Source organism: Lepus europaeus, chromosome 6 (assembly GCF_033115175.1).
Source record: "Lepus europaeus isolate LE1 chromosome 6, mLepTim1.pri, whole genome shotgun sequence".
Classification (NCBI taxonomy): domain Eukaryota; kingdom Metazoa; phylum Chordata; class Mammalia; order Lagomorpha; family Leporidae; genus Lepus; species Lepus europaeus.
Genome location: NC_084832.1, coordinates 124123180 through 124140579, shown reverse-complemented (window position 1 = coordinate 124140579; position 17400 = coordinate 124123180). Strand labels below are relative to the sequence as shown.

The 17400-nt window shown below is 44.9% G+C and overlaps 1 protein-coding gene across 1 annotated transcript in view; it reads left to right on the top strand.

The window, feature by feature from the left end:
- SYT10 (synaptotagmin 10) overlaps window positions 1–17400 on the top strand; it is a 68376-nt gene that overhangs the window by 11525 nt on the left and 39451 nt on the right. Inside the window, exon 2 of the mRNA XM_062195060.1 lies at window positions 6928–7285. Coding sequence (XP_062051044.1) covers window positions 6928–7285 — 358 coding nt within the window. The remainder of the gene's footprint in view (window positions 1–6927; window positions 7286–17400) is intronic.

The following is a 17400-nucleotide window of genomic DNA, read 5'->3' as shown; positions in this document are numbered from 1 at the left end:
CTCAGAGTCCCTGTGTTGGGGTTAACATTTGAACCCGGACCTGAATGGCTCCACTTCAAGCTTTGCTGTCTTCCTGGTAGGCTTTCTGCAGGTTCTCCAAATCGCCACCTTTTCATTATCCAACAAAGTTGAAATCTGTAGACATTTCAGTATCATTTGAAATAACTACAAAGATACGTAATCATTGGATCCACAGATGTGCCTTGCCATGTGAACCCTATGGTAGACGGTAAAATGGCCAGTGCATTTTGTTCCTGCTCTAAAGGATTGGGGAGTTGAGTGCGTGAGTAAGAGGTGACCATCAGTAGTAACAAGTTCCATTACCCCTTCTGCACTGTGATGAAACTCCAAACCCTCTGAAAACTGCAGGATGTTGTATAAATTGTGGCACTTGGGGGCCGGCACCTTCAGAGTGCCTGGATTTGATTCCTGGCTCTGGTTCCTGCTTCCAGCTTCCCCTAATGCAGACCCTGGGAGGCAGTAGTGGTGACTCCAGGGGTTGGGTTTCTGCCCCGCTATGAGTGAGACCTGGATTGAATTCCAGTGGTTGGTTCTGGCCCTGGCCCAAACTTGGCCATTGTAGACATGTTTTTTTTTTACATATATATAGAAATACATTTTATTATCTAGCTTCTTTGAGAATATTTATAAAAAGTGGGCTGTAACAAAAAACACAAATATACCGAACAGTGTCATTATAGACTACTTTGTACTTTAGCAAATGTTTCTAGCAAACAATTATTTCTTAGACAAACACAGTTTGACTCATTGTAGACATTTGTTGGAGTGAAGCCGTAGATTGGAGCTTGCTTGTGCTCTCCCACACTGTCTTTTCCCTTCCCTCTCCAATAAAATAAAATTATTTTTAAAATGAATTAACTATGAGCATATGTTATTAATGCCATTCAGTGATCACATTGAGTATGACCAGTGTGTACATTCAGTTACATAGAGTGATGTATTTGGTTAGTGGCTGTCAGCCCAGATAATGGGTACCATGTTAGCTTTATCATATTCAAGCCTTGCAACACATTGTGTCTCCAGAGATGGGGTAAAAGGGTGACAGGTGCATCGGGGCACAGTTCTGTGTTAAAGTGGGGCGTGGTCTTCAGGAGTCACACGGGATGAATGGAAGAGGCTGAGAGGGCTTCTGAGGAGAGCTGTGCTCGGGCCTGTTGGTTGAAGGTCGAATACCGATTTGCTAGGGAGCCAAACAGGAGGAGGAGCTGCCCTAGAGCTAGGTGTAAGAGAGTCACAGGAGAGAAGGGCACGTAGGGGACGGGTGGCTGGAGGGGGAAGCTGCACCAGCAGCCAGGGCTCAAGTCACACAGGTGCCTTGCAGTGCCCCACAAGGTAGGAATTGCTGAGCACTGTGGGGAGACCATGAGTGCGGCCGAGGGGTGGGATGAGCTCCAGCTCAGTTGCCAGCACCTGAGTTGGTTTGTCCTGCTACGGTGGTGTTACTCATGGCACGACCTTTGCCTTTCACACATGTTCTGATTTGGATGAAATGGTAGGATGAGATGCCAACTTCAAAAAGAACTTTTACCAGTGGAGAAAGTAGAAACAGGCTTAGAGATTTCCACGGGCTCCTTGGTGAGATGTAGGTGGTTGTGTAGCAGTAGTGCCGTGAAGAGTTGTCTAAAATCCTGTGAATGTGGCATAGAGGTTTCTATCAAGGCTGACCCCTGAGACTAAAAAGCTGGAGACTGCAAACTGCCTGCGTCCTCCCCCATCCCACAGCGCCCTGCTGTTTTCTTAGTCTTGGCTTTGCCCTCCAACTGGTAGACGCACCGTGTTGAGGAAGCGGAGTTAAAATACACAGGGAAAAAACAAGGACAGGGACTGAAAATTGTGGTGTTATCCTAGCCTATTCAGTGTGGCAGTAGCAGGATACCATAAACGGCATGATCTTGATGAAAAGAAGTGATTTCTCCCAGTTCCTGAAGTCGGGAAGCCCACTTTGAAGGCGCTGGCTTCCGGAGAGGACCTTCCGGTTGGGGCATTGCATGGCAGAAGGAAGGAGGGCCGCAAGAGATCAGGAGAGGCCAGACTCAACACCGTCCTGACAACCCTCAGCCTAGCCATAATCAGGGTCGAGCTCCTGTATTTAATCACATCTCCCTGGGCCCCATGCTATGGCATTGGAAGGAAGTTTCCAACACATAAAATTTGGAGGAACACATTCAAACCATAATGAAAGCTACAGTTGTACTTACCCATTTTTACATAGTAATCCAGGGCACATATTAACTTTTTCTCTTCTCAAGTTACAGTTACAATGAATAATAAAAAGTAAAAAAAAAAAAAAAAAAAAGGAGCAGGTAGCTTAGCCTAGTGGTTGAGATGCCCACATCCCACAGTGGAGTCCCTGGGTTCAATTCCTGGCCATGGCTCCTGACCCCAGCTGCTCCTAATGCAGACCCTGGGAAGCAGTGGTGATGGCTCAAGTAGATGGGTTCCTTCCACCCTTGTGAGAGACATGGATTGGGCTCCCAGCTTCTGGCTTCAGCCCACTCCAGTCCTGGCTGCTCAGGAATTTGGGGATTGAACTGGTTGATGAGATCTTAGTCAATCTCTCTCTTTATTTCTCTCTCAAATAAAAACTTGGAATTACTTAAATTTCTGAGTGGAAAATGGAAATTAAAATGAGGGATCATTTCCCCATTAGATGAGTAAAAATTACAGCACAACATTTCTGTGAAATGGAGGGGATTGGCAAAGGCACAGGATGTTTTTGTTACAGCGATTCTGGTATTCACTTCGTAAATGTGGAAACCTAAATATGTATACAACCTGTACCCTTAGCAGTTCTATTCCTTTTTATTTTGAAAAAATATTTATTTTATTTATTTGAAAAACAGAGTTACAGAGAGAGGTAGAGACAGAGAGAGGGGTCTTCCATCTGCTGGTTCACTTCTCCACATGGCTGCAATGGCCGGAGCTGCGCCGATCCAAAGCCAGGAGCCAGGAGCTTCTTCGAGGTCTCCCAAGTGGGTACAGGGGCCCAAGGACTTGGGCCATTTTCTACTGCTTTCCCAGGCAATAGCAGAGAGCTGGATGGGAAGAGGAGCAGCCGGGACTAGAACCGGCGCCGATATGGGATGCTGGCACTTCAGGCCAAGGTGTTAACCTGCAGCACTGGCCCCATCAGTTCTATTCTTGATATTTGTCTTGGAGAAACAGTCACAAATACGAGCACATGAAGAAAGATGCCAGGATGCTCAGGGTTGCTATGCTGGAGTCTAAGACATTGGCCATATCCATCATGATGGGGTACTGGGGAATATGCTGTGGCATGAAGCTAAACTTCAGGAGTCAGTTCTGTGGCATAGTAGGTAAAGCCTCTGCCGGTAAAGCGCAGGCATCCCACATGGGTGTCAGTTTGAGTCCCGGCTGTTCCACTTCTGATCCAGCTCTCTGCTATGGCCTGGGAAAGCAGTAGAAGATGGCCCAAGTGCTTGGGCCTCTGCACCCATGTGGGAGACCTGGAAGAAGCTCCTGACTTCAGATTGTTTCAGCTCTGGCCATTGCGGCCAATTGGGGAGTGAACCAGCAGATGGAAGACCTATCTCCCCTCCCCCCCCTTCCACCTCTCTGTAACTGCCTTTCAAATAAATAAAATCTAAAAAAAAAAAAAACTTCAATTACCATTGAATGAAAAATAAAGCAAACTGAAGGAAGAAATATGCAGTGAGCCATTGACATAAAAGTAAAAAGTGAAATACAATTACATACGCCTATGGATTTTTAAGACATTTTTTTTGGTATAGTTACCAGGGCTGGACAGATAAACCTACACGCAGCTGGTACCCATGGTCATCTCTGGGGAGGGGTGGGACCTCTGAGATTTAGAACGGTGGTTACAGTAAATTAGGCTTACCCTCTGTGGGTGCGCAGAAGCTGCCATAACAACGTATGCGTGACCAGTGGCTTACACAACAAAACTTGGCCGCCTGCAGTTCTGGAGCACAGATGGTGGGGATGGGGAGTGGGAGATGGGGATGGGGAAGGGTCAAGGCACTGGCCAGGCTGGGGCTTCCACCACCCTTCTCCTCTCTGGCAGTCAGGGGGAAGGAGTCCAGGCGCGGGCCAGGCTGGGGCTTCTGCTGCTGCTGTCATCTCTGGCAGTTGGTGGGCAGGGGGGAAGGGGTCCAGGCACTGGCCAGCCTGGGGCTTCGGCCGCCCCTGTCCTCTGGCAGTCGGTGGGCAGGGGACCAGGAGGTGGGCAGGCTAGAGCTTCTGCCGCCCCTCTCCTCTCTGGCAGTCAGAGGGAAGGGGTCAAGGTGCTGGCCAGGCTAGGGCTTTTGCCACCCCTGTCCTCACTGGCAGTCAGTGGGCAGGGGGGAGGGGTCCAGGCACTGGCCGGGCTGGGGCTTCCTCTGCCAGTCTCTGGCAGTCGCCGTCTCCTCCCTGGGTCCTCCTGGGGTTTTCCTCTGTGCCAGGCTGTGCCCTCATTGGCTCTTCTGCAGGACACCCATTTCTTTGGGTGAGGGCCAACTCTGTGTGACCTCATTTTATCTTATTTACTCATCTGAAGGGCTTATTGCCAAGTGCACTCACGTTCCAGGGTGCAGGATAGGACTTCAGAATGCGAATTGGAGAGGAGGAGAGAAACAGGCACTAGTAAGCCTGTAACATGCTCCCAACACGTTTGTTTAGACAGGCAAAAGAAGCTGGGTTCAAACTTGATGTTAAACAGAATTGTAACAGAAAATTCAAAGGTAACTCAAGTCTAAAAGGTTTTCTACATGAAATCTACTTGTTATTCAGATCATGAATAATTCTGTGGTACCATATTGATCACGTTGGTTATGTTATGGTGGTGCAAGTGGAAGTGGACAGGGAGACATTATTACCCTTTTTATTGACTTCTTAGAATAGTTTTAGATGTATTAGAAAAATTAACTACTACAGTATTCCCATAAACCCAGTACCCAGTTTCTCCTTGTATTTATGTATCTTACACTCATTATCGTGAATAAACCACTATTGGTACATTATTAAAGTCCACAATTTCTTTGATTTTATTTTTTTAAAGATTCATGTATTGTTTTGAAAGAGAAAAGGTGAGATCTATTCACCGGTTCACTCCTCAGATGGCTGCCAGCTTGAAGCTAGGAGCCAAGAACTCTCTCTGAGTCTTCCAAATACGTGGGCCATCCTCTGCTGCCGGTCCCAGGCCATTAGCAGGGGGTGGAGGGAAGTGGAGCAGCCAGGAAACTAGCCAGTGCCCTGGCGGGCTTCACCTGCTGCACCACAACTTGTGCCCCTGTTCAGATAGCTTTAGTTTTCCCCCTCAGATCCGTTTGGTGTTTAAGTTCCCAGCCAGGATGCCAGCACGTTGCCTGTGGTTGTCTCCATAGGTGCTTACTGAATATGACAGTTTTTCAGACTTTGCTTTTTTGGAAGACTTGGACAGCTTTGAGTACTGGTTGGGTATTTCGTAAAATGTCACCCTGTTGAAATTTTTTCTGATACTTCCTGTAGAGTAGTTTGGGTTTACAGGTTTAAAGGGGATGAAAACCACAGTCTGGTGCTTCATTGTGTAGTCTCAAGCGTGCACGCTCCTGCCGTGGTTCACCACCTGGGTGTTCACCGTGGTGCTTCCATTGTGAAGGCAGCCCGCTGGGCACGGAGCTCTTGGGCAGGAAGTCGTTTGGCGCCACGTCTGAGTGGGCTCGGAAGCGGGATTTGCACACCCCCTGCTCAGGGTGCAGGATCTGCCTGCCTTGCCAGGAACCAGCTGCAAGGGAGATTTGTCATTGCTGCCCAGGTACATGTTACCTCCATCTTAACAACTTTTGAGTCATAGTCTTCTGAATATTTTTTTTGACAGGAAGAGTTAGTGAGAGAGAGAGACAGAGAGAAAGATCTTCCTTCCATTGGTTCACCCCCCAAATGGCTGCTACGGCCGTCGCTCTACAACCGGCACACTGTGCCAATCCGAAGCCAGGAGCCAGGTGCTTCCTCCTGTTCTCCCATGCGGGTGCAGGGGCCCAAGCACTTGGGCCATCCTCCACTGCCTTCCCGGGTCACAGCAGAGAGTTGGAATGGAAGAGGAGCAACCGGGACAGAATCTGGCGCCCCAACCGGGACTAGAACCGGGGGTGCCGGCGCCTCAGGTGTAGGATTAGCCTAGTGAGCTGCGATGCTGGCCCTGAATAATTTTACATAATAAGCATATTAGCATTGAAAATTGTATAGATAAGAACTCAGACTATTTAAGTTGTTGTCTCAAAATACTATAAACAGGGTAGGTGCCACCTTTATGACCTGATCTTCTTCCCAGGGGCCCCAGTGCAGTCATAGTAGGAGTGAGAATCTCAGCATAAGAGTTTGGGGACACACACATTTTTTTACCACTCCAAAATTTGCAGACTACTTAAGGACTTAAGAAATTAGGAACGTGCCAAGTTATCAGCACCTAATGAGTTCGCAGATGTCACCGACAGCAGCCATTGTCAGATAACCATGTTTTATTTTCCTGTAGATTACAGAAAGCAGGCAACACCAACACTTGATGTTGAGCCCTGCTTGGAGAGGGAGAGGGCTGCATTTGTTAGGTCGGAGTTGAGTAATAGGAGCGCTTCCTGTGGAGGGAGCTTCGGGGTTTGCTCAGTTCCTGGGTTCTCAGCAGAGTGCAGGCTGTGGCCTCATCTGTGGCATTTGAGCCGTCTGGGCTGTGCTGAAAAGCGATATGCCTGCATCATGCATTTCCTTGGAGCTGTACAACTGCCCTGGAGTAGAACTTGGCACGTGTGTCCTTTGTGAATTTCCAGACCTGGTTTTCCATCTTTCCTCCCAACAAAGATAACTGAAAAGTGAATTTTTGTAACTAAATCGGGAAACTGTAAATAAATAAAGGCTCATTTCTGCCCTTTGACGTGGCATAGTAAGATCTCTCTGCCTTGACCTTTCTTCCAGATATTTCCGTCAGCCTGTTGGCGGTCGTCGTGAGCTTTTGTGGGCTGGCCTTGCTGGTCGTCTCGCTTTTTGTTTTCTGGAAGTTGTGCTGGCCGTGCTGGAAGAGCAAACCCGTGACCCCCAATGTCACTGCCGTTCCACAGAGCGTTTCCAGTGCTCCCACTGAAGTCTTTGAGGCTGAAGAGAAAAAAGAGGTTAAAGAAAACGGAAAGCCAGCTCTCAAAGCTATGGAGCCCGCGATAAAAATCAGCCACACTTCCCCTGACATTCCGGCAGAAGTCCAGACTGCCTTGAAGGAACATTTAATTAAGCACGCACGCGTGCAGAGACAAACCACGGAGCCCACCTCTTCATCCCGGTAAGGAAAGGTCGAGTCAGTAAAGCTGATACGTGTGTGAATGTGTGTGTGGTGTGGTTTCACAGGACAGCGAAGATGAGAAGAGGGAGCAAAGAGAAATGGCGGGGTGGGAAAGATGTAGGAAATGTCATTATGTGAAGACAGGGAGAGGGAAGTTGAGGACCAAGAAGCCAGACAGAGAGAGGTCCCATCGGAGGGGCACAGTGGGATCTGCAGACTCATTAAAATCGCACAACTATGCGTCACTCTGGACTCCATGCTTTGAAATGTCCTTGCCTGAAAGCTGCTGCCTGTAGTGTTTGGGTTTGGTTTAATCCAGCCACTCAAGGGAAAACAGCCACGTGAATGTGTGTGATACAGGCACAGAATATCAGGCATCACCTCCAAGTTCACAGTGACAGTTGTTTAGAGCCTATGCTGTAAGTGTGCAGTCACTGGGAGATTTTGTTACTTTGTCCCTGGATACCCCAAATCCTCAGGTGTGTCATGGTAAGGTGAGTTTCACAAGAGCCTGAATATCGCCATGCAGGTGTATCACGCAGTGTTCACCCACCAAGACAAACAGGCTTCTTCAAGGAAACACATCTTGGATCAGACTGGGGAAGTGAGTGACAGGTTGAATAAAATAGCTTGCCCCAGCATGTTCACATTATATTAATTGCAGGAAAGAGAGATTGTCATGGAGAGGCTTTTGTTCCGGTAAGTGGAGTCATCAGTTCTTGAAACAAATGATGAATGATGGTAGCAGTTTCTCTCTGGTCCCCTTGAGTGACCCTGAGTCTTAGACTAGAACAGGGTGGATTCAGTAATTCTGGGAGGTACCTGCTCTTTGCACAGGCAACTGGTTTACCTCCTGATCTCACCTTCCTACTTTTGTAGGGTGCATCTGTACTTTGTGCCCAGACACACTTGTGTGAGTTCAGAAAACTTTCAGATTGAGACATGACAAGACAACTGGTGAACACTGTTGGTGAAAGTAGACGGGGTGTGTCTGCACAGACGTCCACCTCTTCATGAAGTATATTCCAGAGTGAGCAGGAGTACCTGTCAGCCTTGTGATTAGCAGGCCCAGGACAGAGGCTGGGTGCCGGCATCTTCTGCATTGACACTGATCCCTGCTACTTAAATTTTGACAGCCAAGCTGTGCCTTACGTTCACTTAGCATTTTGAAGAGATTTCCTAAGCAGTGGAATTTGGGATCACTTTAAATTTCCTTATTTGTGATTTTTATGTAAGATAATGCAGTATTCATTTTACCTTTTAATTTATTCCGGGTATTTAGCTGTAAAAATAAATACCCGATAGGCTTCTTTTTTACATTTTTTTTTAAATGGAAAAAAATGCCTTTCATGGAACTTTTTTTTTTCTTGCCCCCATACCATTGGTCCTGGTGTATCTTTAGGGGAAACTGCTTTAAATTGAAGTGATATGTCATTTGGTTATCACTAGAACCAACTCAGAAAACTGTGGCCAGATGTGATATTTAATGTGTACGAGGTCTTGAGATATTCAGGAGACTCAGGCGAAAAATGTTCAGGTATTCTTTAAAACCTTTTTAAAATACAAAAGGATCCTGCTTATTTGTAGAACTCCAAGTGCATGCCTGCAACTGTGTATGGTACCTGACACTGTATTCAGGTATACTGTGTTTAATCCTATACATACATAACTATGATAAAGTTTAATTGAAAATTAGACACAGTAAGAGATGAACAATAATGACTAATAAGATGAAACAGTGACTCAAAAATGTGTAAAAGTGATTTCTGTCTCACAAAATATCTCACTATACTATTGTGTCCTTCACTGATGATATGAGATGAAGTGAGGTGAATGTCATGGTTATTGTTATGTAATGTTAGGCTACATATTGCCTCAGGGTTACTTGAAGACAAGCTGCCTACTGTGATGGTTGACCAGATAACCCAGGTGTTGACTCCATGACTGAGGGGCCAAGTAGCATAGTGTGGATACACCAGGCAGAGTAACGACTCCTGTCCAGGGTAGAACAGAGCCGGACTATGCATGACGTCATCACGCTTCTCAGTTTGGTGCACCATCTACATCATTTGAATTGTTTGTTTCTAGAATTTCCCATGAAAAGTTGTCAGACACTGGTTGACCGCAGGTAACTAGAACTCCTGAAAGCAAAGTCATAAGACAGTGAGGACCACTGTCCGAGCAACAGCTATGAAGTTACATCAGCTCAACATACAGAATTGTGCAACTCTATGAGTTGATAAGAATGCAAAACATTCAAACAAACACTCAATTCATGAAGACAAATTGAAGTGATCTGCATGTTTTGGAAACCGCAGATTAAAAACAAAAATTTTGTCTCCAAGATGCTAGCTATTGACTACAAAGAGATCACTAACCTGTTTAGGGGAGAATGACAGACCAAACCCCGAAAACACAGGTATACAGAGTTCGCTTTGGATGCAGACCTGGTTTCTGGAAATAAGTGATAAATCCAGGATGGGAATGTTATCTATTATCAAGTGAATTCAGTAGGGAAGAAAATGTTTTCTCTCAACCTAAAAAATAAAAATTGGTTTATACTCACTTAGTGTTCTCTAAGAGAAACATACAACACAAACGGACAGCGTTGCTACAGCTTTGATACCATTTCACCTGCTTCTTGGAGTTCCCTTGCACACACTAGTGGCTGGGGAAGAGAACAAATGGATTGCTTTTGGGCTCTTGGCATTGAGTCCTATGGCATGCCACTAACTGGCGTGAACCTGCTATTATTGATTGTCCCGTTACTTGTGAGTCAAATGAAACCCAGAGAGATTTAACAAATTGCCTTAAGTCATGCAGCTGGCAAAAGTAAGAGTTTGAATTTACCTGGATTCATACGCGGAAGCCCAGGGGATGTGGTTTTTTGCCATCAGAGCTGTTGGCTGCAGTTGGCTGGGGACAGCGAGTTGGGTGAATTGGGGCGTCTTCCTGCTCAGTTAGAAATCCGGAGCTGTCTCGTTCTTGTGAATGACTGGAGTCAGGGTTTTAATCTGTTTGACCTTGGGATGAATTCCTTGCACAAAACAAAGTTACTCCTAGTTTGAGAAAGCGTGCCCACATGAATTACCTCATTGTACTAGAAATCAGCTTTATTTGGAGAGGAAGAGGAAGTTGCAGAGTTGATTACGTAGTCCACTGGGACAGGGAGATCGAGGGTGCATTATTAGGAATCACGTTGTTCTCAGAGGTGAGCTTTTCTCTGAGCTGTGGCAAAGTCAAGTCTACACGCACAACAGATACACACACAAATAAAAAGCTTTTACTTGGTTGCCACCTCCTTAGGCTGTTGCCCAGCTGTAGTCTGCTGTTGGGATCGAGTGATAGGTAACACAAAACCTTCTCAGGCTTTGTCTCTCACATCCTGATAGGTCCAGAAGGGGGCAGTCTTGCGAGGAGCTACCTCCTTTCCCACATTCTCATCTCCTTTTTGAAATGCATGGACTTTGGACAGCATTAGTCTGCCAGGCAGCCGAAGGACTGTGCTGCCAATTGTGCATGTCCTCATTACTGATGTTCTTATGGGACTCCTCTTGATGAGCTGGCCATTACAGTTATTATGATAACTGTAATCAACATATGTTGCTCTCTGGATGTGGTCATTGTGTTCTGCACACTCTCCCCATTTTAAAGCTCCAAGAAGCTGTGTAGAAATAGATGAAGCGGTGTGGCAGTAAGACATGCAGTGCCAGCTATAAGGACTTATAGGTAACTGCTGAAAGGTGGAGAATGTAGAACTCAAAGCACAGATAGAATATTTGTAGCTGAGGCACAGAGATTTGTTAACCAGAGACTAAAGAAAACTAGGAATTCACACACATGGCAGTTGGGGAAAGATGGGCACCCCAGAGAGAAACACTTGATGTGAAAATCTCAACACAGGAAGTCTTGCTAGGAAAATAGCAGGTGAGCTACCTTGTTGAGAAAATGGAGTTGAGTAAGGAATAAAGGAAGCTGAAATTGAAGAGTAGGGAGGCCTTGAAATCACAGTGAAAGTGTTTAACAATATTGTAGCAGGAGAGTCCTCTGGGAAAGAGTGCTGTTTGGGGATAATTAACTTGGCAACACTTACCGGCCAGACTGTAGGGGATGACATCTATTTTGAAACTAATGTGATGCTTTGGCATAACAAAAATCAGGAAATAGCAAACAACAACCAGAGAAAGGAACCTAAGGAAGAAGGTACAGGAAGAACCTAAGAATTCTTGATTAAGTGGCATTTCTGTCATTCTGTGTTAATCCAAGCCTTTGCAAAAACCCAATTCAAGGCTGTTATAAACTGACTGTACAAAGGTAACGTTTTATCCTTTTTGGCACCATTTGTGCCCACATGGATAGCTCTATGCGGTTTCCTTAAACAGAAAATCTGCTAGGTTTACATCCATAGTGCTTTTTGATGCATTGACAAAGCACTAGAGAAACTGAGGGCACACTTGCTGGATACAAACACCAATAAGTGAGTCTAAAGACTTGATCTTTCCTACCCACATGGGCCTTCTGTGTTGCCCACTGGAGGAGTGCTTGGTCTGATTATCCCCCTACCCTCCAGTGAAGATCTGAACCCTGGGTCTCTATGCGTTTACTCCCATGGATTCCTTTGTCCAGAACGATGACCTCATTTCTATTGAGTAAATCTTTAAGGAAAATACATTTGAGCATCTACTTTCTCAGTCCAAGTATAAGCTGTTAACCTTTGTTATTCATAAACTGTGCTTAGAACCCAGCAGTTAATTATTTAAGGTCTTCATGTTGACCTCTGGCTGTCTGCCAGGCTAAACACTAAATTCTCAGAGAACAAGGGCAGGTAACCTACTTGGATGCCCTCTTCATTTCCAGGGCTGAGCAGGTGCATGGCAAGTGTGAAGTGAATGCTTTTGATTGGTTGGTGATCTGCTCGCTTCATTGTTCTCTTGCTGAAGACATCATCAGAGAGCAACATTGATATCAGAGATGACCCCCTAAAATCTATACGAAAATGTGGCCCCTTAGAGTTCCCCAGAAGTCCCATCTGGGGTACTACATGTGCTATTGAAATTTGGGGTGCCATACAGTATCACCATATGCTTATTAATAAATTGCCAATATTAATAAGCCCAACAGGGTTCTTGCCTAATATTTAGAGAAGAATTCTAAATACTGGCATCAATAAATGAGGCAGCATGCTACATTTTAGGCTTTTATTTAGTGAGACAAATGCACAGGAGAGTGAGAGCTTTATCTGAGAGAGAGAGGTAAGTCTGGATTCATACCGAGCACAAGGAACCAGCCACGTGGAGGAGCATCTAGGCCAGGAAGCCTAGGGCAGGTGGCCCAAAGGCCACGCGCCCTGGAGGCACAGGGCTACAGCCAGTCCCCTCCTGGATAGAGACCAGGGCAAAGAGAAGGGCAGGACACACCATGTCCCATGTTTTAACTCACTTCCGAAGGAGAGTGGTTAATTAACCTGATTGGCTGGTGGGAACCCAGGTGTGGCCAGGTAGGGGCATGAGGTCACACAGGGGCGTGGCAAAGGCGTGGACTTCCAGCTCACAAACCTAATCAATTTTAGCTTATCTGCCTGCCTACTTCAACATTGCCTTGTGCCTAGAAGGCTGATGGTGGTAGAGTCACAAGGATGAATATGAGAACTAATTTTCTTTGCATTTGTTATTGTTAGAAAGATGAAATGAGTAGTGACAAAATAATTTGCTGAGATGGGGAATTGTGCAGGTTTGCCTCTGTTAGGATCCCAAGTGCCGACTGGAAATAGACACTTGAGGGCAGGACCTGTGGAACATGAACCAGAGGACGAGAATGCACATGGAAGGTGTGTGCTGATGGGTTTGTAGTATTTTCCATTAGCTTTGGTTGGTTAGAAAAGTAATTTTTTTTTCTGTCTCTATTTCCTTTTTTAAAATTTTTTAACTTTTATTTAATAAATATAAATTTCCAAAGTACAACTTTTGGATTATAGTGGCTTTCCCCCCCATAACCTTCTTCCCACCTGCAACCATCCCATCTCCCACTCTCTCTCCCATCCCATTCACATCAAGATTCATTTTCAATTATCATTATATACAGGAGATCAATTTAGTAATTCTTAAAACCATCACAAGCACTCTCAAAGAATTTTCAGCGTACATTATTATAAAAGTGAATATATGAAAACACATAAAATGAGATTGCTTGCTTTTGTTCACTGTAAGAACTTTGTAAAAATTACATCCCTTTCAAAAAACAGCAGAATTTAAAATCTTACGTTCCAGGCTACTGTTAGTAATGGAAAAGGTATATAGCTGTCTAGGATATCATGAATCAGTGCTTACCCAGAAAAATGGAAAAACCTAGTTCTCTCTCCTTAAAGTAAGAGTATATAAAACTTGTTTGCAGGAACTTGGGGCCATTAACTGATCCCCTTTATGAAGGATGTGTATTTGATGTGTACACTTGATTGCTTTTGGAAGTGGGATACTTCTTTGCACCAAATGGGGCGCTTCTTTGAACAAGGCCCAAGACAAAACCTTACAAAATAGATTCAGACATGAAGAGATTTGTTTTCTGTACTTAGAAATATTATCAATAGAATTGCTAATTGTAAATTGATTGGGCCCCCCTTTTTTCAACAGTGCTAATAGTGCTTTGGAAGTTTGATGTTGGGATCTTCTGTTGTTTTCATGTGAACTCTGACATTGCCTTTGTCCCATGTATGTTTGTGATACAGGGCATAAAAATATGAACCATACTTGTTGTATGCATCATGCAGACCTGGTAAAAGGGCTGGGAAGAGATGACAGGTCTGGAACAGGTAATTTCAGTGCACTTTTGCTCATGCCTGTGTGGACGCATACAAGGGTCACTGAAGGTGTACGGGAGCTCACGTGCAGGGACATCAGCTTTGTTCTCCAAAACCTAGCTGAGCTCACCAGAGGGTCAGAAACACTCCAAAGTAAAGGGAGTTAAAGTGGCACACCAAGAATAGAAATGTAGAAGGAGCTTAAATGATGACGGTCAGATGGCCTGTTAGGCATCTAGTCATACTAAAGAATAAGCCTGTAGACTTGCCTTTTTTTTAAATTTTTTAAATTTTATTTATTTATTTATTTATTTATTTTTGACAGGCAGAGTGGACAGTAGAGGGAGACAGAGAGAAAGGTCTTCCTTTTTGCGGTTGGTTCACCCTCCAATGGCCGCCGCGGTAGGCGTGCTGCGGCCGGTGCACTGCGCTGTTCCGATGGCAGGAGCCAGGTGCTTCTCCTGGTCTCCCATGGGGTGCAGGGCCCAAGAACTTGGGCCATCCTCCACTGCACTCCCTGGCCACAGCAGAGAGCTGACTTGCCGGTTTTTACCAATTGCATTTAAGAAGTTATTTAGTGCTCTTTCTCCATTTTCTTATAGTAAGTAATATGTTCTCGAAATTTATTTGCACATCAAATGCTACCAAGGAATATTTTCCAACCTAATTACTCCATATGCATTCCTTTTTTTGTCTCTCTGCTAGATCAAAAGGCATTGCTTGTCGCCCCTTTTTATGAAATTTGTACCTTTTTAACGTGGAGACAGGTCAAGGGAAGTACTTTCAGAACAACTGATTTTTCATTAGCATCTACTCAATATCAAATTGCCTGCAAATTATTTGAAGAATAGAAGAGGTGTCACTTAAGTGGTCTTTAACCATAGCATTGCATATCTGAGAAGAGAACCATTCGTCTCATTGATTCTTATTACTGGATTTTTATTTAGTCATAGAGCCCAAGTTTTTCAAAGGAAAAATACTCATTTGTTTCTTCAGCAGTACTTACTGAACTCTTGACACATGTGACAGAACTGTCAAAAATCCACACCTACGTTCCTGTAGATTAGATAATGTATTAGCAAGCAAATATATGGTGTAGCATGTCGTAAGCTCTGTAGAACTGGCAGGTCTGGGTGGGGGTAGTGTTGCAGTTTCAAGCACGGTGGTTGGGGTGTGTCTTGCTAAGGTGACCGCTGAGCGAAGTCAGCAAGAGGTGTGTTGGACCATGCAGGTGTTTGGGGAGAAGGTCACCCTGCACCTGAAGGCACAGCCTGTATCACAAGTTCCCGGCACAGGTGCAGCCAGGAGAGTGTGGAGGAGAATTCCAGGAGGAAGGGGAGAGGTGGTGGGTGCTAAGCTGCTTTTGGCTTTGAGTAACACTGGAAGCCTCTGGAGGGTTTTGGAGTGGCATGTATGTTCACCACAGCTTCATCTGTTTTGAGAATGGACATTGAGGGAGACACAGTGAGAGATCACAGAGGAGGCAGTCACCTAGGCAGGAGGCAGTGGGGCATCAGAGTTAAGGGAAGTGAGGACTGACTGGATCCAGGGTCTGTTTGGAAAGTAGAACAAGCAGAATTTCTGGACACATTCACTGGGGCGTGTGAGTGGTAAATGAGAGAGAGCTGACCTCAAGATTTGGGCCTGAGGATCTAGGGTGGAGTGGAGCCTGGTAGTCAGGAGTCTGTACGTTCTGGTCCTGTTGGATTTAAGTAATCTCAGTGGAGGCGTTGAGTAGCAACTGGGTCATGGCTGAAATCCTGGAGACCTTCCAGGTCTCTGCAGAGCAGTAAAGCCAAGATTTATATAGTGCCTTACTTGGTGTATACTCAGCTTTAGTGGTCATGAATGAATCACTCTTGTCCTTGCTGCAAATTGGATGGAAGAAAATAGGAAACAAAGAATGAACACTTTGTTGACCAGAATCTTCCTTAGCTAAGTATGATTCCATTGTTAAGATGAGCTTAATAGCTGGGGAAGACATTGCACACGTAGGTAGGTTTCCGACTTGAGGACAGAAAGATGCAGGGAGTCAGAACTTCTCCCTAGTCCAAGGCAGTGGTGCAGGACCAGCTCACATAGGGATGACTCTGCAGCTCTGCTTACGGCAGCAGCTAGCCTAGATCTGAACTGGTCAGAAAACAGAGTTCATTGTGACATTGCACTGCAACTCCTTGTGTCCTGAATACTACAGGTAACTATTAATACCAGTATAAAAAAACAGGTGTTCAAAGTTACCTACGGGATCTGATTTGGTCCTAAAAAGGGTAAGGAGAGTAAATCTCAGGTTGGTTGAGTTGTCCACTGCTGCCCTCACTACCTAAGGACCTTGGGACCAGATGCATTGCTAGTGCCTTTCCCAGAGCCCATGCTTGGCTGGGGTCCTTCAAGGATGCAGGATAAGAATGGGATTAGTAACAGGCAGATGGCTTGTACTGTGATTGGCTGGGTGTTCATGTGAGATCATATAGCCACTAATCACTGTCATTCTGAAGCAGAAAAAGCAAGAAATAGAAGATCTCTGTTGTCATGGCAATAGCTTAACATTGTAATAAATAAGCTCTTCTTAACTGACGAGATAAACTGTGGCATAGAGTATGCACTGTTTACCCTGTAATTAGGACACTGGCTTACAAGAAGAAAAGCACTAGGATGTTTGATTCCTGTTAGAAGGGGCTCTTTACAGCTGCACAAATTACATTCAGAGGCACATGAAGACATTGCTAATTTGGAGGGGAGGAAAAGAAGATTAAAATTAGTATTTAAAAGCCTAAGTGAAATTGTAGAATGATTCTGTTTTAAATAATAAGATTTTAACTTCTCAGGGATTCATGTGTCACAGTGACTCCTATAGGAGTATCACTCATCTAGAAAAATAGCCTAGGAACACATAATATACAAACTGGATTATACTAGAATCCTTTAATACTTCATAATGACATTTATTACCTGGATTCCTTCTTAAAAGTCCTTCTCATTTTCATAAATTCCCTCAGACCTTTCCTTGACCCTAACTGGTGCTTCCAGCTCTGTGTATCTAGGGTGGAAGAAGAGTCAGAACACAGCTCAGGTCCTGCTTCGTGCATGACGATGGGACCCATTGAGGAAGGTGACCAAATCAAGAGCTAAGTTAGTAAAAGCTCTTACAGGGATTCTCACCTAGGTACGGACTCCACAACACTGAGTTCTAGACTCAGTACGGTTTTTTTTTTTTTTTTTAATTTTCAGTGAACCTTATTTCCCCCCCCAAAGAAACCTTTTACGAACTTCATGTATTTCATAAGTACAACTTTAGGAATATAGTGATTGTTCTCACCATATC